Source organism: Carettochelys insculpta, chromosome 1 (assembly GCF_033958435.1).
Source record: "Carettochelys insculpta isolate YL-2023 chromosome 1, ASM3395843v1, whole genome shotgun sequence".
Lineage (NCBI taxonomy): Eukaryota > Metazoa > Chordata > Testudines > Carettochelyidae > Carettochelys > Carettochelys insculpta.
Genome location: NC_134137.1, coordinates 310,006,708 through 310,030,649, shown reverse-complemented (window position 1 = coordinate 310,030,649; position 23,942 = coordinate 310,006,708). Strand labels below are relative to the sequence as shown.

Below are 23,942 nucleotides of genomic sequence, written 5' to 3'. Positions count from 1 at the left end.
TTATTGTAGTCTCAGATTTTGTTCTTTTTGAGAACACTTTCTCTGGAGAAACAACAAAAGACAAAGGGGGATATCAAGGTGAGATTTCTAAAGATAGCTACAGCATTCAATCCAAAGTTTAAGAACCAGAAGTGCCTTGCAAAATCTGAGAGGAATGGAGTCTGGAGCCTGCTTTCAGGAGGTCTAAAAAGAGAAACATTCTGATACAGAACAAATTTACCTGCCAGTGGCATGTGACTCAAATGGTGAAAATGAACATGCATCAGTTCGCACTGCTTTGGATTGTAATCAAGCAGAACCAGCTGTCAGCATGGGCATATGCCCTCTGGAATGGTGGTTGATGCACAAAGCGATGTGAATCTTCAACACATCTGGCATGTAAATATCTTGAGATGTCAGCCGTAACAGCACCATGCCAATATCTGTTCTTGTTTTCAGGATGTTCCGAACAACAAATGAGCAGCATTATCTCCAGCAAATGTAAACAAACATTTGAGCAATTGGCTGAAGAAGAAATTGGTTTGAGTGGATTTGAAGGGTGTAAAGTTTTACGCTTTCTTGTTGAATGCAGTTTTTTGTACATATTTCTACATTTGTAAGTTCAACTTTCATGACAGAGATTGCACTACAGTATCTGTATTGGGTGAATTGAAAAAATCTTCACATTTTTTTACAGTGCAAATATTTGTAATCAAAATATAAATTGAATACTTTACACTTTTGAATTCTGTGTAATTGAAATCAATATATTTGAATGTAGAAAAAATCTAAAAATTGCTAAGTGCATGGTATTGTTATAAGAACTGATTAATTGCAATTTTTAAAAATCTCTTGACAGTCCTAGATACAAGCAGAGATCACCATTCCAATTACCAGTAGTTTTAATTATCTAAAATTCTTGTAAGTAATGTTATACTACAGTGTTTCATTGAGCCTATACATTAATTTTTCTTTATACTGAAGTGTTTTGTTGAACATTCATTTCTTTTGCAGGATAAGGCTGTGGCAACTCACTTTTTTGTGTCTGTGCGGTGGGGTTAAATTTAAATTACAGTTCAGGTCAATTGTATACTACCATTTTGATGTTGTAAATGTGATTTTTAGCACCTGACAGTAGTACCGTGAGTAAAGTTTCCCTTGTACTAGCTGTCTAGGCACTTATGTTGTCCAGATGGTTTCTCTGCTCTAAAAATACATGTTGATCCATTGTTTTTACAGGTTATATATGAACAAGAAGGGGTTTTCATTCATTCATCCTGTGCAAAAAATGATGACCAGGACAGTTTAATATCAGGAGTATTACGTGTCATAGAAAAGGTAATGATTTGATACAACTATTAGATTTTTTTTCTAACATTTACCTTCAGAGTTTAACATATCTTCATAAGTTTAAAATATTAAGATAAAAATCTTTAGTGTTTTGTATTTGTTAATGAACACCATGATGCTTGGCTGCTATATCAAAAATAATATATGTATAAAGTAAACCTATGTAATTTGTTAAATACATAGAGGGATGTGGATTTTCTTAATTATAACCTCACTGTTTGTATTTTGATGGATAAATGTATCTTCTTTTGTAGGAAGCTGAAGTAATAGTAGATTGGCGACCATCAGATGACAATTTGGACTCTTCCAATATCCTCTGTGCAGGAAAGGTATGCTTATTAATTATTGGCTTTCACCTTTTCTTTTCTCTCCTACAGGTGTTTTATTGTTCATCTGTTAAATTTATGTAGATGATCTTAAAACTAGATATTCACTTATTCAGACTGCTGGTTATTTTTGTTATTGCAGCGCCTAGAATCCCTATTCCTGGATCCCATTATGTATAAACAGAACAAAATAACAGTTGCATTTTAGACTCGAGTGGCTAGTGCTAGGATCCAATAAAATCTAACACTTAGAGAATGAAAGAGAGGAGTGCTACTTCTGTGTATCTAACTAGACTAGGATTTAAAGATACTGTGTTAAGATGTTAGCTCACACACCCTCACTAAAATGTTTTAGGTCAAGGAAAGAAAAAGCTTTGTTTAAAGCCTCTAGGCTTTAACCATACTAGCTTAGAATGCACCAAAACAAAGTTGTTATAATACAAATAAATAAAACTTGCTTTGTTTTGATTAGAATTTGGAAGAGCTTAAATTGGGATAGGTAGTATGGTTGAACATCAGGCCTCTATTTCTTAGTCAAGAAAGACTAAGCCTAAGACAAGTAATTGTTTCCTACTCCTCTCTGGAAGTTGCAGAAATCTCTTTGTGCCGGCTGGTCAAGTATCTGTGCAATCTTAGTCTATAGGTAGATGATAACTTCCAGTTTTTCTGAGTGCTCTGACAATAATCTTGCCTTACGTAAGCTATGGTTGGTTTCATCTCCCTACTATAATAAACCCAGTTTTTGCTGCTGCCACCTAAAGCTATTAAAATAAAAGCCCCATAACAGATTAGAATGTTTAAAGACCCTTTAGTGTTGTTGATTAAAACCATATGACCCACTCATCTAGAAAGCTGGGAAATTCTGTGTTGCTAGTTCCAAGGAGCAAAATACATATAAAAGTGCAAGAATGCACAATTTGTTTTTCACTGTCTCTCTAAGGTTGAGAACAGGTCCCGACTTGTCATGACCCGTGTCATCCTCCAATTCTGTTTTCTTGTGCACAACCTTGTCCTTGAGGTTGAGGCCAGTGTCTCTGGTTCCCCTGAAGTACACGTGGGACTTGTGGAGGTAGGGTTGTAGCTAAGGTTGGAGTCTAGGTCTTTATAGAAGTGGCAGCGCTCACGTGTTGCATTAGAGCAATTGTTTTTGTCTCTTGCCTTCTGGTGTTCCTGCCTCAGCTCCTTGAACTTTGCACAACACTAATTCATGTCCCGTTAATAGCTATTCTCCAACATGCCACGAGAAGTCTTCCTGTAGAGTAGATCTCCTTGCAACCCCGTATAAGTCAAATTTCCCAGGCAGTTTAGAGGAGCCAGGAAACTGACGGGGGTACCAGCCCTGGTCAGTTTACTGGGTCCAGCCAGAGATGGGGAGCTGGGAACCAGGCCACAGTGCTGGCAGTTTCCTGTGAGCAGCTAGGAGCCAGGTTCCAGCTCTCCGTAGCTCACAGGAAAAGGGAAATGGACCAGCACGGCAGTGCTGATCATTTTCCTGTCTCCTGTGAGTGGCAGAGACCTCTGAGCCAGGCTTCAGCTCCCCACCACTCATAGGAGCAGGGACACTGATGAGCGCAGCAGCACTTACCAGTTTCCTGTCTCCTGTGAGTGGTAGCAGCCAAGAGTCAAGGCGCCATCCCCTGATAGGAGCTGTGAAACTGACTGTTGCTGCCCCGAAAGAAGTGGGGAAACTGTTCCTGTCAGGAATGGCGAGAGTTAGACTGCTGCTCCTGACAGGAGTGGTTTCCCTACTCCTGTCAGTGCTGGTCAGTTTCTCGACTATGAGTGGCAGGCAGCTGAGAACCAGATGCCAGCTCCCCACCACTCAGTCATGTTAACCTGAGATTTGCGCAATTTGAGTGTGTATATCGCAGGGTTCTACTGTACTGAAATTCCTACACCTGGAAAGGAGCGTGGGACTAAACAGCTTCCTCTTCTCACAGAGCTAGTAGAGCTTGCAATTCTGGCAGCTCCACGTGGGAGATTGTTTAATGTGTGAAACTGCCACAGTAAGCTGGAAAGATGCCTTCTGAGCTGTCCTTGCTGTACAAACGGGAGGTGGAATTTTAAGATTTCCTGCCTCTTTCAAGAGGGAGGGAAGGATGGATGTCTGTCTACCTAAATGCAGGGCAGCTGAATTTGAAATGCTGACCAGAGCAGTCAAGATGCCTCCCTCTGGAGGCAATTTATGGCAGTATAACCAAACAGTCTGTGCTGAAAGTGGCTTTATCTAACTTTGTTGCAAAAAGCTCTATGCTGCTCATTAAGGTGGTTTTATTTTTTTGGCATAGCAGGAGGGGCACTGTAGTGTGTACACCTCACCATTTTGTTGACAAAAAGCTGACTTGTTGACAAAATTGTGTAGTACAGGAGATCTCGCAGTACATAGGTATCTTCCGTCCCCAAGACCCACTCTTTCCTGACACCAAGCCCTATCTTTGCACCCTAGCCTGAGGAAGGGTTGGGGCAAGGTGGCTTCAGGAGGCCTGTGGAGTGGCAGCAGCTGTCAGGATCCCCTGCTCCTGGGACTGGGAGGGTTACCTGGGACCAATGGCCAGGCAGCAGAGGCTGCAGGGGGTTACCTCTCACTTGCACTCACCGCTTACATGGCAGAAGCGGCAGCCTGCAGCCCCACAACACATCTCCCTCCTGGCCCACTGTGCCTCACTTCTCTACAAGTGGTGGCAACTCTGCTTCCTGTCACGGGGAGGAGCAAGGTGTAGTGGGTCAGGAGGGCACTTTGGCATGCCCCAGCAGGGGTGGAGCAGGTTGCCATTTCCGCCACGAGGGTAGAGTGCTGGTGGTAGGTGGTTTGCAGCAGTCCTAGATCCAGCACCTATGGAAACATCTGAATTTATAATTGCTGTCATACATTATCTTTGGCAGCTTAACTGTTCCTTATTAGAATAAGGTGCCGATGAAACCCTGTTAACACGTGACTGGTTTCGTTCTCATTGGAAGTCATCAGACATGCATAAACTGTTGTCTATAGCATGATTTGAACCCAGGACGCCTTCTTCATAGTCAGTGACGATACCATATCTCCATGGGTTCACAGCATCAGTTGTGGGAAAGGAGTGTATATATGTAGATCAGTTGAATTGATCACTTTCCCAGCTAACTGGACGAACAAATGTTGGCCACATGTGCTACATTCACAAGCGAGTGAACTGTTAGCATGTGCCAGTCAGGGTTGGCTATATTTATTAGAATAAGGTTCCAGTTAAACCACATTAGCACGTAACCGGTTTCGTTCTTATTGGAACTCATCAGACATGCTTAAACTGTTGTCTATAGTGTGATTCGAACTCAGGACGCCTTCTTCATAGTCAAGGATGATACCATATCTCCACAGTTATCTTAACTGTTACTCTTAATCTGTGTTGGTACCTTAATAATGTGATCTTGGTTTAGAACAAAGGCAATTCATTTTCTCCGTACTGTGGACACATGGAATCTTTGTATGGAGCTGGGAATGATTACTTCTGAAATACTGTTTATTTAACCTGAAATCGTTTAAATCTCTCCTTTACTGTTCACTGTAGTCATAAAAAAGTGTGTAAGTGACTCAGGCATTGTACAATTTAGAGTAATAAATGCTACATGTGTCATTACCAAGATGTGATCAATTTGTCAATTTTGAATAGGTGAGGTGGTTTCAAAATTTCTGCTTATTTTTAGAGAATCTCTGGTTGGGCAGATTTAAGACTGTTTGTTTGGGTTTTCTTCACTGTCTTCTATAAACCTCAAATGGTTTGGTTTCTTTTGAATTGGCATTTCTTGTTTTTCTAATTTGATAACTGTTCTTTTGAGGACTTAAACACTTGGTGTTCATATTTTCAGTTTTAATTCCAATTTACCAAGGCGTGTCTTTTTTAAATCTTGAAATTAGTTGTTGATAAAATTCAGTTTTACTACTTACGACTTTTGATTTTATTTTTTCCTTTGTTCAGGATTCCAGCTCAGTTGTTGAGTGGACGCAAACACCTAAAGAAAAATCTCCACGGGGGTTAGACCACCAGAATAATTATGAAGCAGAATGGGACATGGTCAACACAGTATCATTTAAAAAGAAACCACGTTCTAATGGAGGTATATGCAAAAAAAACTCTGAAATTTAGAATTTTTATTTATTTAATTTATGTATTTACTGTTTAACTTTTAGTTTTAAAATATTTTAGTATTAAAAAACATCTAGACTGTATTCCCTTAGGAACTGAAATGCTGAGGTGACTTTTGGCTTGAATGACTTCCATTTTCCCAGATGAATTGATCTCTGTATGCACATAGCTGCCCGCTTCTCCAGTTTGATTTCTCCTTTAAATATCTGTAGGAGAGTGTGGCTGAGGTTTTGTCTAACCAGCATTTTAAAAGTTCATCTTACTCTGTCATAAAACATTGCTATGCCTGTTTTACTATCCATATGGCTGTCGCAGCTCTCTGAAGCAAGTGAAACTTGAACAAATGTATGCAGTAGTTAAAAGAGGGAAGGAGAAAATTAATGCCTTATTAGGCAGATGCTACTGGTATATTAGAGGGAGATTGAATAGCTGGAGAATTGTACTCTGTTTCACACCTAACACTTGAGCTTTGGTAAAATAAAGAGTATAAATACTGGAAAATTAAAAAATTGGAACAGTCATGTTTTTATAACTAGAACATGCACAGTTCTTATGACTGCCATTATTTTGCTCGTAATTGATCTTATTACAGTTACATTTGTTCTGCCTCCTTCATCTTTTTATCTTCATTGTCTTGCTCTATGTTAGAACTGTGTTTTATAATTGGGGACTGTCATGGAGCCAGCAAACCCCACACTGAGCCTCTCCTGTTTGCAAGTAAACAGCTTGACAATACTGCGCCCCCCGCCCACCTGCTGCCAGAGCTGTCAATCATGAAGGCCAGCTCCAACAGCTTCATCTGGTAGAGAAAGCAAAGCATGCGAGAAAGGGGAGAGTACAAAGAAGGAAAGGGGAAGCAAAATAAATAAATAAAAGGCCTGGGACAGCAAATGGGTAATACCTCTGCACCAGCATGCTTTCAAGTGCACAGCTGAGTGACTGAAGCAGATTTCTCGTGTTAGAGCTACAGGTCTAAGAACTGCTCCATCATGGATAAATTAAGGATTGTCAGTCAGGAGCGTCAGAGACCCTGTAAAGGAAGACATCAGATGCCAGTGTCAGGGACCTTTGTGTTCATATAGCACTCTCTCAATGATAGTGGTTCTTAGAGTGCATGTCAGTATGCATATCTGCTCCAGGTGCACATCAACCAGCCACCTGTAGTTAATATTGGAGATGCTTAGTTAGCAGTGACTGTTCAATGTACTCGTCCAACTTGAGCACCCCAAACCATGGGCATAAAAGACAATGCAGGACTGACCACCACTCCCATGCCTTCTCACTGCCCATTACTGCAACAGAGTTCTCAGTGTCTTGCACTCCTGTTGAGTTAGTTCTTATTACTTTATTGCTGCACATAACAGTTATTTAATGTTAGGATAGTGTTTGCCTGTTGACAACGATCATCTTGTAGCTGTTTATAATTTTTGGATAGGTTTCAGTTAGCTTTGAGGAAGTTTTCATTCACCTTCCCTCCCAATTTAAGGTTTGTTTTTATTTTCATATTTTGGGTGATAGTGCCTCAGCCTAAATCACCCCACATCAAATAATATTCTTCTTGCAAGGTGGCATTTCGTCTTAGTCACACACTTGTCCCCTCAAAAGTATCGTCTAAAAGACCTTTTCAGAAGAAGTTTTGAAACCAGGGATGAGACTGTAAGGCTACGTCTACACGTGAAGCCAACATCGAAATAGGCTATTTCGATGAATAACGTCTACACGTCCTCCAGGGCTGGCAACGTCGACGTTCAACATCGACGTTGCACAGCACCACATCGAAATAGGCGTTGCGAGGGAATGTCTACACGCCAAAGTAGCACACATCGAAATAAGGGTGCCAGGCACAGCTGCAGACAGGGTCACAGGGTGGACTCAACAGCAAGCCGCTCCCTTAAAGGGCCCCTCCCAGACACAGTTGCACTAAACAACACGAGATCCACAGAGCCGACAACTGGTCGCAGACCCTGTGCCTGCAGCATGGATCCCCAGCTGCCGCAGCAGCAGCCAGAAGCCCTGGGCTAAGGGCTGCTGCCCACGGTGACCATAGAGCCCCGCAGGGGCTAGAGAGAGAGCATCTCTCAACCCCTCAGCTGATGGCCGCCATGGCGGACCCCGCTATTTCGAAGTTACGGGACGTGCAACGACTACACGGTCCCTACTTCGACGTTGAACGTCGAAGTAGGGCGCTATTCCTATCCCCTCATGGGGTTAGCGACTTCGACGTCTCGCCGCCTAACGTCGAAGTTAACTTCGAAATAGCGCCCGGCGCATGTAGCCGTGACGGGCGCTATTTCGAAGTTAGTGCCGCTACTTCGAAGTAGCGTGCACGTGTAGACACGGCTTAAGTGTAGGATTACTCCTTGAGGCCAGCCAGGGAACCAGAGGCTTCATCTTACATTTTGAGATAAATTCAAATTTAAGTTAGTTAGTTTGATTGTACTAAGTGACTTCCTTCACTGTAAATACCATTAGCTCCATTTAGGGAGCGCTCATATTGATAACGTAATATCTTCGGAACTGGGTGGGTGTAGTGCAAAGTTCGAATTTAACAGTTCAAATGAAGGCTAGTATAGAAGCGACATGTCTTTGAATCAAATTTATTAGCCTCCAGAAGCTGACTGTCATTGTTACACCTGGCTCCTGGCTGCCCACCACTTGCAGGAGCCAGGAAACTGACCCGCCCAACAGCCCTGGTCAATTTCCTGACTCATGCAAGTGGCGGGGAGCTGAGTTTCTCTGGAAGCTGCTGCTCCTAGCTGCTTGCCACTTTCAGGAGCCGGGAAGCTGACCAGCGCAACACCGGGCACCCTGCTGCCCCTCGCTTCCAGCTCCTTTGAGTCAGGCACAGCAGCGCTAGTCAGTTTCCTGGCTCCCCACAAACTGCGGGGACCTGGAAACCTGGCAGCAGGGTGATCACTGCGAGTGGTTGGGGTGCAGCAGGGCCCTGGGGGAGGGCACAAAATGCAGGGCTGAGGGAACTGTGGAATAGGTTCCCACAATGCACTGCTGCATCAGTCAGTGTTTGGCCACTCTAGTGCGGCAGCACTAGCTCAACTTTATGTGGACTTTGTGGGAAGTGTGGATACTTAAAATTGAATTTAGAAAACCTAGAATTATAAAATTGAATTTAATAAAATGAAACTTATCTAGTTGTGTAGATGTAGCCAGAGCCTTCAGCCACCCCTCCCCCAGTTTGTTTTTCACCAGATTCAATGAGTGTGTCTCAAGCTGTGCTCCTATTAATACAAGAATGTGCAGCAAGATGGGTCTCCTTCTACTAAATAATCAGGTAGGGAAATGTTGGAGAAAGGGTTAATGGTATCCCCCTCCCTCAGTCTAGAGGCAGATCTCTTCATAAATCCTCCCCACTCTCACCCCAAGGCCTGGGATTGATAGGGGTTGGTTTCTTGTTCCATATGTACCAATTGTTTGCTTTCTATGTCCAGGGCTATTGGGTGCTGTAACATCAGCACTGATTTTTCGTTATTGGCTTAGGGAAGGCTGGTACGAGTACCTTAACTGCAACAGCCCCCAAAGGGATCATATTGTTTTTGAGGTTCCCAGGTTATTTGACATTAGTACTGATTAAATACATGGTACTAAGTAAGTAGTACTGAGAAACCCAGTTCTGTTAGTGTGAGGAAGACTGCATAGCTCTTTGATTTGTGAAGTGAGTGCTTCAGTGGTACCAGCCTGTTCTCCTGTACTTGTCCCAAAGGTAGCTCTACTTAATGCCATCCCAACTATGCAGTTTCTCCTTTTGAGTTGTATGTATTTTAGTCTTTAAAATGTATTGCAGGAGATTTGTCCACATATTCTCACAGAACTTGCTCTCCAGACTGTCATAGAAGTTTCACTGTGGCCCCTGGAAAAGACAACAATTTGAAGGGTCAGCGCTGTTAGCAAGAAAACAGTGTTATTACACTTGATCAAAGACTCTGAAGCAAGTCTGAAATCATTAGACATATACCCACTTCTTAAAAAAAAAAAAAAAATTATCACTTGCAGCAGAGGCATCCGGACTGTTAACCTTAAAAACAGCCTCCTTCCAGCAGAGGATATCATCCCTATAATTGCTCAACTTCATGACCTGGTCAGTCCTGTTTCAGGTTTCTGTTCAAAATATTTCCTCATACCCAAGAAGACGGAAAGTTAAAGTCCTATTGTGGACCCTAGAGTGCTCAAAACCTTCACTCAGAAAATAAGATTCAGTATGTTTACCTTTAATTTTTATGATACTACAGTTGAAGCTTGATTATCCAGCATCTCTGGGGAACTGTGATTGTTGGATAATCAAATTTTTCAGTTTGGCAAGGTGGACCAGTGGCTTATGAGAGCTGGAGGAGCTGCCCACTGCTGCCAGCTCCAGCAGCGTAGCTGGCCCTGTCAGGGGAGCTGCCTGGAGGCAGCTGGCCCCAAATACCAGTTAGTGGAATGTGCCAGTTATCTGAGTGCTAGATAATATGGCTTTTAGGCTGGGTCTATATCAGAGTTTTGCCAACAGAAGGGGCCTTCGGCAGATTCTCAGCAGAACTCTGCATTTGCCTCGATAGTAGTATTCCTCAAAAATTTGAGGCATAACAATTTCTCGACAGAGTACTGTCGACAGAAGTGCAATGTAGACACTTCTGTTGACAGAGAGGTCTTCTGGTTGCTGAGCAGTCCTCTTTGCAGAGCTGCCATTCTGCTTTCTGGCACCAGAGGGCAGTGCAGTCTGGGCAGCTCTCTGTTAACAGAACAAGTTATGCCTTGATGCAATCTGTTGACAGAGGTTCTGTCAAGATTTCACTGTCAACAGATGCTTCAAGTGTAGACATAGCTTTCCTGTATTGCTAAAGGTAAGTTTGCAACCCTCAGCCTACAGAATGCTTATTTTCACTTTGTTATACATCCTTCACACAACTCTCCTGTGGTTTATGATAGGCCAAAACAGGGTCTTCCCTTTCATTTATCCATAGTTCCAGGAGTATATACAAAGGTCATAGCAGTAATGGCTGCTCACTTAAGAAAATACGGCATATCAGTATTTCCATACCTGGTCAACAGAACCAAGAAGGGCAGACCTCCACTCAGAGAATGTTCTGTTCTTTTGGAGCTCTGTTTGTGAGTCAGCACTTGTGCTGTTTGATTCCAACACAGTGAGAGCCAGCGTATCGGTTCGACTGGCAAGCTAGCTCCCGCCCCACTGCACCATGTGGCAGCTGGGCTATGGGGGTCGTGTTTGCAAACAGTGGCATGTCCTGCCCTCTACAGTGTGAAGCCTTCTTCCTGGCACAGGCTGTAGCAGGAGAGGCACAGAAAAGTTTCTCAGCTTCACATTTGTACAGGGTAGTCTCCCTGCCCCCACCCCACATGCCAACTGTGCAGTGTTGACTATGCTTCCAGACAGCAGCATGTCCTGGCCTGTGCGGGGTGAAGGCTTCTGTCTTTCACATTTTCCGGGGGCTCACCAAGTGCCAGGGGGCTGGTTCCCCTCATGGCAAAGATTTTCTGAGGCTCACTGGCCTCTGTGAGGTAACGTATACCAGGAGGATGACTCTCCTGGCTGGAAGTGTTTTCAAGGGCTGGTCCCAGGATGATGGTTCTCTCAGTGGCAAAGATTTTCGAGCTCTGGTTGGCTGGCCCCTGTGAGGCAACATGTGCCAGGGTGGGGGTGGCTAATAAGAAACCAGGTGACTGCACCATGTCAAAAGGAGCCTCAGCTGAGTTTAGTTGGGGGAGGGGCGGGATGGCCCCTAGCTGCAACTGTTTTAAGGGCTGACTCCCCTGCCTAGGCAAACGGGGGATAGAGCAATGTCACCAGGTCATGGTGGGGTCTGGTGCCGTAGAGGCAGTGTGAATTTTCTGGGCTGGACCCCCCTGCCTATTAAGAAGCCAGGTGACTGCACCATGTCAACAGGAGCCTCAGCTAGTCCCTGCCAGCTGAGTTTAGTTGGGGAGCCCGCCCCTGGCTGCACCTATTTTCGGGCGCACTGCTCCAGTGCTCTCCCTTCCCAAGGCATGTGGCTCAGTGGAGCCCACAGTCTCAGCAGTGCTGTATTTGCTGTATTTTTACCAGGGGAAAAATAGCTAAGTGACCTGTTGACATGATTCCCTCTGTACTTTTTTCATGGGATCTGGTTTTAATCCACTGTCATAGTAAACAATACAGTCTTATGAAAGATGTCTTTTCACTGGAGGAAAACTAGTTGACATGGCATAGTCAGCTGGAGCACATATGCGGTGGTATGTGGGATTAACAGGTCTGTGATGTGTTGCCTTATGAAAGTTATTTTTTCACCCAGAGGAAAACTAGTTGAGGTACCTGTTGACATGGCACAGTCAGCTGGGAGCTCCCAGAGCACATTTGCAAAGGGTGCTTCAGCTTCTGAATGTCACCACCTGTTTGGCTTTCTTCCCCTGGGGGTTCCCTACTTTCCTTCTCTGTGAATAATGTTAAGTTTTTCCCATTCACATAGATCCAGATTCTTCCACTGGTTGGTGTTTTTTCTCCCCTGGTGAAAACTAGTTGAGCAGGCTGTTGACATGGTTCAGTCTCCTTCTGAAGCCCACCTGTTAGGTTTTCTTTCACCTTGGATTCTCTATTTTTCCTTCTGAAAAATGTCTGTCTGCTTTCAATGGGTGGGGAATGAGGGCAATGCAGTCTGGAAGGCTGACATCACATGCCCACAACTACTTGCGGGGCATCCCCCCTCATAATGCACCAGCGAAAAAGTTCAGAATGGTATGTGGCTGAGGGAGCTGTGGGATAGGTTCCCACAACACACTGCCGCAGCAGTCGAACTTTGGTGATTTAATAGGGATGTACTAAGTTGGCTTTGCAGAGAGGTGCAGATATTCAAGTTTGACTTTTCAAAACCCAGTGTTTTACAAAGTCAACTTTAATAAATTCAATTTTTATTTTGTAGTGTAGATGCAGCCAGGTATTGGAAGGACTTTTCTCAGCTTACTAAGCCACATGACATCTTGCATTTTCATGATGTTGCATGCCAGATGACACCTATGCCGCTTACAAGATTGAACCTGCCTCTAGTGGTCCCTTGAGGTTCTTGTCTCCCTTAACTAGTGGAAGAACACAGACTGTGTATGCGAGTTCTTACCAGCCCTTCCAATAAATGTGATAGCTACAGGTGCATCTCTGTTGGCTTAGGAAACTTACCCAGAACATTGAATAGTCTAGCACTATGAGTAGTCCAGAATGCCTGCATTCAGATTATGATTGACAATATAACTGTCATATTTTATATGAATACACAGGGAAGGTCATGGTCATCTATCCTATGTAGAAGGCAGTGCACCTCTGCAGTTGGTTCATGAAACCTTGCAGTACATTAACAGCAGTTCATTTGCCAGGTCTCCAGAACCCATTGGCAGCTTAACCCAGTGACAGACAAGCTGAGTAGGCACTTTTCAGCAGATCATGAATAGGAAATACACAGTTTAGCTATTTGGTTAGTCTTCTGGAAGTGAGGTCGCACCTCAGTGAACTTAGGATACACAAGAACAAGAAATACCCAACTTTCTGTTCCAGAGCAGAAGTCAGAACCAGTGATGATGTGATTCTCATTGTGGCCTTATATTCTGATACATGCCTATTCACTAATTCAGTTACTTCTGAGAGTTCTCAGGAAGGCCAGTCAAGATGAAGTCACACTTTTCTTCATAGCTTCTGGTGCATGGCCAAGATAGTTTTGGTTTCCAGAGCTCATGTTTCTCTCATATGTTTCTCTTTTGCTACTATGAGATCTCTTATCTCAGGATGAGAATTGAACCTGTCATCCCAAACTATCCATGCTTGATTTCCATTAATTTTGAATGCATATCAGAAGTAGAGAAAGCATGTTCTGCCAGTGTTCAAACATTCTGATCAACAGCAGAAAATGACTTTGCTAGAAAAAAATGTGATGCAAAATGGAGAAGTTTGCTCACCTGGTGTGAGCGTTCTAAATCTGTGCCTCTGTGGTTGCAAATACCCACTATCTTTTACTGTCTGCTGTCATCTGTCATTCAGCTCTCTCAAGGTATATCTCGATGCCAGAAGAGCATACCAGCCACTTACCCAGGAGTGTGTTGGTGGGGCTGGGGGGGAGGGTCAGTTTCTGATTTGCCTGTGGTCAGATTTCTTAAAGGCTTAGTGGGTGTTCCCACTTTATATGGGAATGAAATCTCTTGTAGATGGTATCTAAATGTAATTTGACAGGTCTGCTTACACATCCATGCAAATGTGGTTTCATGTTCTCTTCTACACTTGTCTGTGAAGACCAGTGTATAGCTATTTCCACATCAATAAAGAGTGGGCAAAATATGGCCCTTAAAACCAACGTCAGTGTTCCCTCTAATTTTTTCTCTCTATGCACAGAATACATTTTATGTGCCCCCAGGCATGTGTGGCTGTGCACCACCAGTATTAAAACATGCTGCCAGCTGTTGGCACTCTGCTAATCAGCTGGGTGGCACTTGAATTGCTCTTGGGTGACTGCCCAAACACTCAGTTTACAAGGCTCACTTGCTTATACTTTGCCAAATTAAAAAATTGTAGAGAGAGAGGTGTCACTTAGACACGTCCAAAGTTTATGCCAAAAATTGTTTGAGGTTTCTTTAAATTAGGTCATTCGTTTACCCATAATTTTGTTTCCAAAGCCCTATGGTATTGATGATGGTGTGAGATTATAGACCCTGGATATTTTTAAGTTCCTTGCCTTTTACCTTCAGAGGACAAAATCCTTTAGGTCTTCACCAAGACTATTCTTTTTCTTTTCTGAAAGGGTGAGAAAAGCCAACGTATTTCTATCCAGAATTTAATGTGGGTTTTAGAATCATGAATTGACCGAACTAGGTCTGCATAGTATTTCAGCTCCTATTCCCCTCTAGGCCATAGCTTCTACTTTTGAAAAAGACCACCATAACTGAGGTTTGTAAAGCTTCCACCTTGGGTTTCATACATGCTTCAGTAAGCACTATACTGTGAGAGAGGGATCTGTAGCAGGCATTTCTTTTGATAGACCATTTCTTCAGTTTCTTGAGTTAAAATGCTGAGCAGATAATGTCTTAATTTAGATCTCTTCTTGGGGAGCCATTTAAATTGGAATGCACATATGGAGAAGCATCTGAAGAAGAAAAGTTATCCCCCCATTTTCTTTCACACTCACATTCCACCTTTTGTCTCAGCTTTGATGTCATCCTATACTTTTAGGCTCCAAAATGACAAAGATGCTGGAGTCGTGGTTAATTCTGCACTCCCTTTGACATGACGCACAGTATTCAGTGAGCATGTGCAAAACAAATGGACACTGCTAGCTTGAAGTCTTCCATTTTGAGCATCTAAGGTGCATGTGTATTGTAAGTTGAACTGACAGTCCCCACTCATTAATTCTGTTTATATTGAAGGTATATTATGAGAACCTGCTGTATCATGAGCACCTATGTATATGGAGACTTGCTATTGCTAACTGGTCTTGTACAAGGTATACACTGGAACAATGGAAAGTACTCGGGATCAGGATTAACTGGTATTTAGACTTCACAAAGGTTAGCTGAAAATCAGCAGCAGCCTTAGAAACCTGGTTTTAGCTCCTCCCTTCTGAAGGGAGTGAGAGAAGGTACATGGCGTGTGAATTTACCAAGAGTAAAACTGAGACAGCTCAGGAGGACCAGAAGGAGTTGAAATTGGGGAATGCACAAGAACAGTGAGCCTGATACGAAAGTGAAATATGGGGCATGAGGGAGCCGGATTACAGAAGGTGGGAAAGAGACTCCAGGAGGGAGAGGTGACTCATCCTGTAACAGTTTGCGTGAGACAGAAGACAACTTGCCCACTTTCTTGGACTCTTTGTTCTCCAAGTAAGTCTCGCAAGGAAAGGTGAGCTAGTGAAGGACTCTGCTTGTTTAAGAAGTTTATTATTTTGTATGATTTGTACTCTAAGGGCTATGTATGATTAAGTAAATGCATAGCTGTCTTGTGGTTCCCAACAGCTGTGTGCCCTTGAGAGACTGAAACAATAAAGCAAAAGCTTCACACTTTTGTGATAGAATTCTGGGAGAGGGCGTGTTTTTAAGTAACCTAAGTGTGTTGAGAGTGCTAGACTTTTTGGGCTTGGGGCAGGTGGACTGAGTTCCATTCCGAAGAGGAGTAGTTAGCAGGAAACATGCTAGAGGGGGCAAGGGAGGACCAATGCTGTATCCAGCTGAGGTTCCAGGAGCTTGAAGCAGCATGGTAATCTTGAACAAGAGAGGCTTGGATTCCCTTCACAACAGTCTTAGTTAGTGGCCAGGAGGGAAGATACTTTGCCAGGATCTGTGACACAGAATGTATTATACATATGAACACCATATCTCAAATAACTCCACTTAATTTACAATTGAATACCTTTTTCTTTCTGACAAGTCTGAGGGGCTTGTTCACGTGTTTATGATTGCAGGATCAGGGTTTTAGAGAATGATCCCTTTGAGGTAAAAATCTAGCTCGACAGAACCCCAGTCTGAGTAGTGCTGTTCTGCAAGTTGTGGGACACGCCACTCGCAGCTGAGATTTCATACAGTCAGTGAATTTACAGATGCTAGACAAACCGTATAGAAAATAAGCAGGAAAATGAAGTGTTGTGAGCTGTTAACTGTTTAGAAAAGTGGTGTCCGAAAGCAAGACACCTGATTGCCACAGGTCCGCCACCCCCCTGCAGTCAGGCACCCTACCCCTGTGCCCCCGCTGACTCGCCAGAGCCACCCAGCCCCAAGCCCCTGAGCTGCCACTGCATGGCACCCGAGTAGCTGCTGCGTGAGCCCTTGAGCTGCTGTACTTCCACCTGAGCCACCGCACCAGCCTGTCAAGCCGCATTCGCCACAGTACACTGCCTCATCTGCCACATGTGGTGAACAGGAAGCATGTTGGATACTGCGGGTTTAGAAGACCAGGATAAGGACAGGTATAGTGGGAACTGAGAACGCTACAGTGTACACTCCTTTCCCAGAGTTAGTTACATTTTTTCAGTATTGGCAGTATTGATGTGGGGTTTATGTATATGCTAGTAATGGAAACCAAATCATAATTTTGTCTTTAAAGATGCTACAACTCATGCAAATGGAGAAAGCAAGTGGTCATTCCAGTTCAGTTTGACAGATCTGAAGTCAATCAAACAAAACAAAGAAGGCATGGGATGGTCTTATTTGGTATTCTGTCTAAAAGATGATGTCATCCTCCCAGCTCTTCACTTCCATCATGGTGATAGCAAATTATTGGTTGTGTCCCTTGAAAAATATGTGGTGCTGTGTGAGTAAGTATCAAACAGTTCTTAATTCTGTTAATATATAATATAAATATAAATAATGCAGTAATTGTAAATGCTGAGTCATACATCTGCCAGCATGGAAGTAGATTCTGAAAACATTAAATAGTTGAGATTAAAAGGGAAGGGTATTTTTCTCACTATTTTTAATACTATATCTCATTTCTAATTTCTCATTTAATAGTTTTCCTCCCAAAAGTTTTGACACATTTAAATGAGCTTCATGAATCTATTGAAAATGAAACATCTGCAAAAAGCTGTTGTGTTTCATGGTATTAGCACCCTCTAGTGGGCACAGAATCGGAATAAGGAGGCTCGTCACTTTATTATTGTCAGACTCAGACTATGACTTTATTCTCTCTTGTAGTTTCCTCATCTTAAAAATGGGGGTGATACTAGACAACCTTTGCAAATCACTGTAGGATCATCAATTAATATCACATATATGCTTGAACATACCAACTCCCTTCTCCAAACAGGAACATTTCTGTGAATCTCAAAATTGTGTGCCTTCCACTACATAAGTGGGTACATTTTAAAAGAAAAAAATTCTCATCCACTTTCTTTTATATAGAAGCAAAATTGTTATTACTGATCATTTATATTGTCATTTTCATTATAGATTAAAAAGTTGTTTTGTTGGGGTTGGGGGGGGGAGGTACCACCCTGTAGTCCAAATCTACACGTAAATGTCTCTTCCAGAGTGGTCTTCAGAACTCCATTTATTGCTGGTTTTTTTTTTTTTAAACTACTTCAGTCTCTTCTTCAGGCTTTGAATTAAAAAAAAAAAAAAATCCGGGAGAAAGACCATGATCCTTGCAAGGTTTGACAAAGTTGTTTCTGCTATGGAGCATTATATGCTTTTGTTGATCCAGAAATGAATTCTAAATACAAATCCTGAACTCTGATACCCTCTTGCTAGTATATTATGTTTCTTTTAGACTGCAGGTTGAATCTCCCTTGTCTGGCACCCTAGGTGTCTGACTGGTGCTGGATGAGAGAATTTGCCACACAATGGGAGGTCAATATTTTCTTACACATTATCAACATTTCCACTGCTTACTGGGCTCTTAGAAGACAGCTAGGGGTTAATTACAGCTAGGGGTTAATTACAGCATGGAGCACTGAGAGCCAGGACTGGTAGCTCAAAACACGCTTTATGTGACCACAGAAAACTTGGCCACAGCCATAAGTGGTTGTCTGGCTAACTAAAATCATGCTCGATTATGGAGTTTGTTGGTTGAGAGTGTGCCTGATTAGAGATGTTTAAACTGTAGCTTGATGCATAAAACCAGAAGTGCTAGTTTCTTGCTGGGGTTCTGTCCTGCAGGAATTTCTTTTGTGTTGGCTTTTCTGATCAGATGCATAGCTTGTTTCAGAATACTCCTTATTGTATTTAACTCCAGAAATTGTTTGGTGTCTATTAATTCTTCTTCGAGTGTCCCCGTGGGTGCTCCACATTAGGTGTCGGGCTCGCCCGGCGCCGCAGATCGGATCTTCCAAGCAGTTTCTGCCGGACCGCGCATGCGCCGGTGCGCGCCACTCCCCCGCGTGCTCCTGGCCACGTGCGCGATCCGGTCCCCGCCAGTTCCTCTTAACCGCCGTCGGCTGCAGACGGAATCCGAACTAGGCTAAGGCCAAGTAGCGTATTCAATGACTTTAACTGTTTTTCTTTAAAGTTTTTCAGTACTTAGGCTACTGCAAGTTAGCCGGTTGTTGTTTTTCAAAAAAAAAAAAAACAAAAAAACAAAACAACAAACAAACTACAAGCAGGACAGCTTCAATCCAGTCCCAGTAACAAGCGCCGGAGGCCAGGAGCATCGGGCCATCAGCCCTCCTGCTGAGGCAGGCCATCGGACGGGGAAAACAGCACAGGGAAGGTTCTAAGTACCCGCTTAACAACTGAAAGACTCACCAACAATGTCCTCTTCAGGATTTAAAAAATGTGAGTCCTGCCGAGAGGCGATTAAGGAGAGACAGGGAGATGCGGCTTAAAATGCTGCTTTTGATAAGGCCCTCCAGCCAGACGTGCCGGAGCGGCCGCAGCAGGAGGGACCCTCCAGGGCCCATAAAAGGAAAGCTGCCTCCCTCACTCCATCAGCGCAAAAACGGAGGAAAGTCTCCCCAACCCGATCCCTGCCGGCAGCAATGGCGAGCGGGACGGGAGGAGCGAGCAGCACCCAGCCGCAGCAACAGCTGATCGGCGGCGGCACGGAGAGCCACGTGGAAGCGGCTCAGCCTCCGATAATCAGCCAGCAGCCCCGCGCCGCAGGCAGGGCGGCAGCTTAAAACTGCTTTTCATAAGGCCCTCCAGCCAGACGTGCCGGAGCGGCCGCAGCAGGAGGGACCCTCCGGGGCCCATAAAAGGAAAGCTGCCTCTCTCACCCCATCAGCGCAAAAACGGAGGAAAGTCTCCCCAGCCCGATCCCTGCCGGCAACAATAGCGAGTGGGACGGGAGGCGCGAGCAGCCCCCAGCCGCAGCAACAGCTGATCGGCGGCGGCACGGAGAGCCACGTGGAAGCGGCTCAGCCTCCGATAATCAGCCAGCCGCCCCGCACCGCAGGCAGGGCGGCGGCTAAACAAGCGCCGGTACCAGCGGCACCGCAGGCAGCGGCACCGACCCCCGGGGAACCGGCGGTGCAGAGCGCGCAGGCACGCAGCCTGCAGGCACCGGAGGACACCGCACGTGCGGCACCGCCCTCAAGCCTGCCGAGCTCGGTGCGGACGGGGCCGGGATCCCCTGTACGTCAGGGGGCAGAGTTACCTCCTCAAGGGAGGGGGAAGGATGCACACAAGAGGAGGCATTGCAGCCCCTCTCCGCACAGGGCTGTGGAGTTGCTTGCTCACAGCCCTCCGCTTATGTTGCAGACTCCAACCAGAAGGCAGGGGTTCCCCCTAGCCTACCCGGAGCCCCCTTCTCCATTTTTTGCAACCAGCCTCACCCTGGCTGGGACCACCTTCACCCTTCCTGGGGTTTGAACCGCTGGACTATTATGCAGAATCGCTCTCTCCAGCCCTCCCCCAGATGCAGAGGGTATGCACCAAGGGAGTGGTCTAGGTCACCTTCCCAAGAACAGTGCCTATACTGCCATGGTCGCCCCTACCACGCGGGGCATAGACACCATCGGCTATCTACCAGGGAAAGATCCCCACAAACGATCTCGTACCCCCGAGGGCAATTGCGACCGGGGACAGAGACTCAAGCATCTCAGGGGGGACTGGTTATGGAACCCCGAGATTTTCCCTCGCAAACCTCTAGTGAGAGGGTGTACCATCACCAGCAGGAACCGGAAGGGTCCAGAGAGACGTACCCCAGCGGTTCCTCGCTCTCCTCCCCGGATGAGGCTACGGCCCCGGGGGACATCCATCCTCCAGACGATCTCAAACAGTTCCAAGAGCTGTTTTACGAGGGTGGCCTTCACGCAAGGCATCCAGACAGCTAAGGTGCAAGAGAAACGCCATAAGCTCCTCAAAAATCTGAGACCTTCGGCCTCCTCCAAAATAGCAATACCGCTTGATGACGCAATCTTGGAGTCTGCCACTATGATATGGCAGACTCCTGCGACTATTCCGCCTGTCCACAAGAGAGCAAAAAAAAAAAAAAAACTTCGTGCCGACAAAGGGCACGGAGTTCCTGTTCAGCCACCCACAACCAAATTCCTTGGTGGTAGAGTTGTCACAATGTGGGGGAACAGACAAACATGCCAAAAAGCTAGAGCTGTTGGGCAGAAAGGTCTACTCCTCCTCCACTCTACTGTTGCGAATGGCAAATTACGCAGCGCATCTAGCGAACCATAATTTCGATAACCACATTAGGTTAACTTCCCTCATGGACTCGCTTCCAGAGGGCAAGAAACCAGTGCTCAAGGCCATCATGCAAGAAGGCTACGTGGCCTCGAGGACGGGAGTTCAGATCGCCCTGGATGTTGCGGACTCAGCAACAGCGTCCCCAGTACCACAGGGGTTACGAGCAAGGGCGACATCAACAGCACCAGCAGTACAGAACTCCCAGGCGTCGTTCCCAACACAGCCGTGCGTCCTCGGGGCAGGGCCAAAGGCCACAAGTTTGACACACAGATCCACGGCTGCGCCATCACTACCGTCGCAAGGTCATCCGAAGCGGTTATTCCACCATCGCCTCCGACCATTCTATAACCAGTGGTGAAGGCTCACCACAGACAAATGGGTGCTGGAGATCATAGCCACAGGGTACGCCATCCCCTTCCAGTCGCTCCCACCGCCATGACCTCCACCCAGGCCCCACCTCCAGGAGGCCTCCCACGTGGCGAGGCTCAAGCAGGAGGTAGACCATCTCATGCTCATAGGGGCAGTGGAAAGAGTGCCGGAGCAACTGCAAGGGAGAGGGTTCTACTCGAGGTACTTCCTCACTGGGAAAAAGACAGGAGGCGGGAGGTCCATCTTAGATTTTCGAGGCCTCAACCGGTACCTGCGCAAGCAACGCTTTCGGATGATCACAATCGCCTCCATCCTTACGGCACTAGACGATGGAGATTGGTTCGCAGCCCTCGACTTATAAGACGCGTATTTTCACATAACTATTCATCCGGCTCACCTACGATTCCTCTGGTTTTTCATGGTAGGCAAAGAACATTTTCAATACAAGGTCCTACCGTTTGGCCTCTCCTCGGCCCCCAGAGTCTTCACCAAGCCCTTGGCAGTGGTGTCAGCCTACCTGCACAGACAGGGGATATTTATATTCCAGTATCCGGATGACTGCCTACTCAAAGGGGCCTCGAAGGAGGAGGTACTACGCATAATATGCGTCACAGCAGGCACGTTCTCTTCGCTCGGCCTGGTTATCAATCTGACAAAATCAAAGATAGACCCCACGCAGGACATAGAGTTCGTAGGGGCACGCATAAATTCTATTACAGCAAGGGCGTATCTACCAGAGACTCACTTTCGGGCCGTCGGCTCCCTCGTGCAAGTCTTCACCTTCAGCCCTACGGTGCTGGTTCTGACGTGCTTACAGCTGCTGGGCCACATGGCAGCAGCGACATTCGTAGAACAGAACGCCAGGTTACACATGCGCAGCATGCAGCACTGGCTGGCGAGCGTATACAACCCGGCAGCACACACTGTTCACAGGGTGGCGTTGCCCACAACAGAGGTGCGCAAATCCCTGCAATGGTGGGTAAACCCCGAGAACCTGCTAACAGGGGTACCCTTCCACCAACCACACACATTGGTTTTTCTTACTACAGATGCCTCCCTCATAGGGTGGGGAGCAGACATGGGCGAAGAGGTGATGCAAGGGCTGTGGTCCTCCACGGAGCAGTCACTGCACACAAATATACTGGAGCTCAGAGCAGTGTTCAACGCCTGCAGACACTTTCGAGACCATATAAAAGGCAAAGTAGTCGGGATCAGTATAGACAATACCTCCACCATGTTTTATATAAATCGGCAAGGAGGAGCTCGGTCCCGTGCCTTATGTGCAGAAGCAGTCCGGTCGTGAAACTGCTGCATCGCCAACAATATAACCCTGAAAGCCTCGTACTTCCCAGGCGCTCACAATGTGAAGGCAGACCAGCTGAGCAGGCATTTCACACTCACGCACGAGTGGCAGATCCGTCCCGATCTGCTGCAACCGATTTTTCATGCATGGGGTTTTTCCTCAGATAGACCTGTTTGCTACTCAGCACAACAAGAAGTGCCCACGATTCTTCTCCAGGGCAGGACTGGGACGGGGGTCCCTGAGGGACGCCTTCGCGATCTCATGGAGGGGCCCCCTGCTTTACGCTTTCCCTCCCACAGTGCTCATCCACAAGGTGTTGCAGAAAACCAGGAGGGAAGGAGCCTGAATGATCCCGATAGTCCCAACGTGGGATCGACAGCAATGGTTCCTCCTACTCCTGCGCATGTCGGACCGGCCACCGATGCCCCTTCTGGTGGCACCGGATCTGCTCACGCAAGCCCAGGGGTCCATAGTGCATCCGCACCCCCAAGGCCTGTGACTACAAACGTGGTTAATCCATGGCTCAGCTCCCTAGAGAGCACATGTACGGAGGAAGTGTAGCAAGTCCTAGAAAGTAGCAGGAGGACTTCCACCAGGAAGACCTACAAGCAGAAATGGACTCGCTTTACGGCATGGTGTTCTACCAAACAGCTAGCCCCCCTTTCGGTGCCTATGGCTGTGATATTAGAGTATTTACTGGACCTCAAGAGAGGAGGACTCTCACTATCCTCGTTTAAGGTCCACCTTGCCGCCTTTTTGGCATTCGGACGCGGAGAGACAGGGCACACGGTGTTCGCCCATCCCATGGTTACCAGGTTCCTTAAAGGGCTGGTAAACCTATACCCCCCCTCGGAAACCGCTTCCACCTTCGTGGAACTTGGACCTGGTGCTTAATGCGAAAAGGGGACCACCGTTCGGGCCTTTGGCCACGGTTTCTCTCTGCCTCCTTATGATAAAAACGACCTCTTTTCTCGCAATCACGTCAGCTCGCAGGGTGAGCGAGCTTGCGGCAGTTATGGCAACGCCACCCTGCGCTGTTTTTTCCAAGGAGGCGGTAACCATACGGCTGCATCCAGCCTTTGTTCCTAAAGTTTCTTTCTGAGTTCATACTAACGAACCTATTGTTTACCCTCGTTTTATCCAAAGCCTCATAACTCTGACAAAGAGGCGCGCCTACACCTCCTGGACGTGAGGAGGCGCCAGCTTTCTATATAGACAGGACCAAGTCCTTCCAGAGAATGGATAGACTCCTAGTCTCTATCGCTCCCAAATCAAAAGGAGAATGTCTCTCTTCGCAGAGCATCTCGAAGCACATCGTATCTTGCATAAAAATGTGCTACAAACTCACAAAGACTCCTTTCCTGGCCGTGCCCAGGGCTCATTCCACTAGGGCGGTGGCAGCATCAACAG

The 23,942-nt window shown here is 45.9% G+C and overlaps 1 protein-coding gene across 2 annotated transcripts in view; it reads left to right on the top strand.

The window, feature by feature from the left end:
* TBC1D15 (TBC1 domain family member 15) overlaps window positions 1-23,942 on the top strand; it is a 97,560-nt gene that overhangs the window by 21,134 nt on the left and 52,484 nt on the right. For both annotated transcript variants that reach the window (XM_075012784.1, XM_075012792.1), the window contains exons 2-5: window positions 1,219-1,317; window positions 1,584-1,658; window positions 5,606-5,744; window positions 16,830-17,040. In XM_075012784.1, the coding sequence (XP_074868885.1) occupies window positions 1,219-1,317; window positions 1,584-1,658; window positions 5,606-5,744; window positions 16,830-17,040 (524 nt within the window). The remainder of the gene's footprint in view (window positions 1-1,218; window positions 1,318-1,583; window positions 1,659-5,605; window positions 5,745-16,829; window positions 17,041-23,942) is intronic.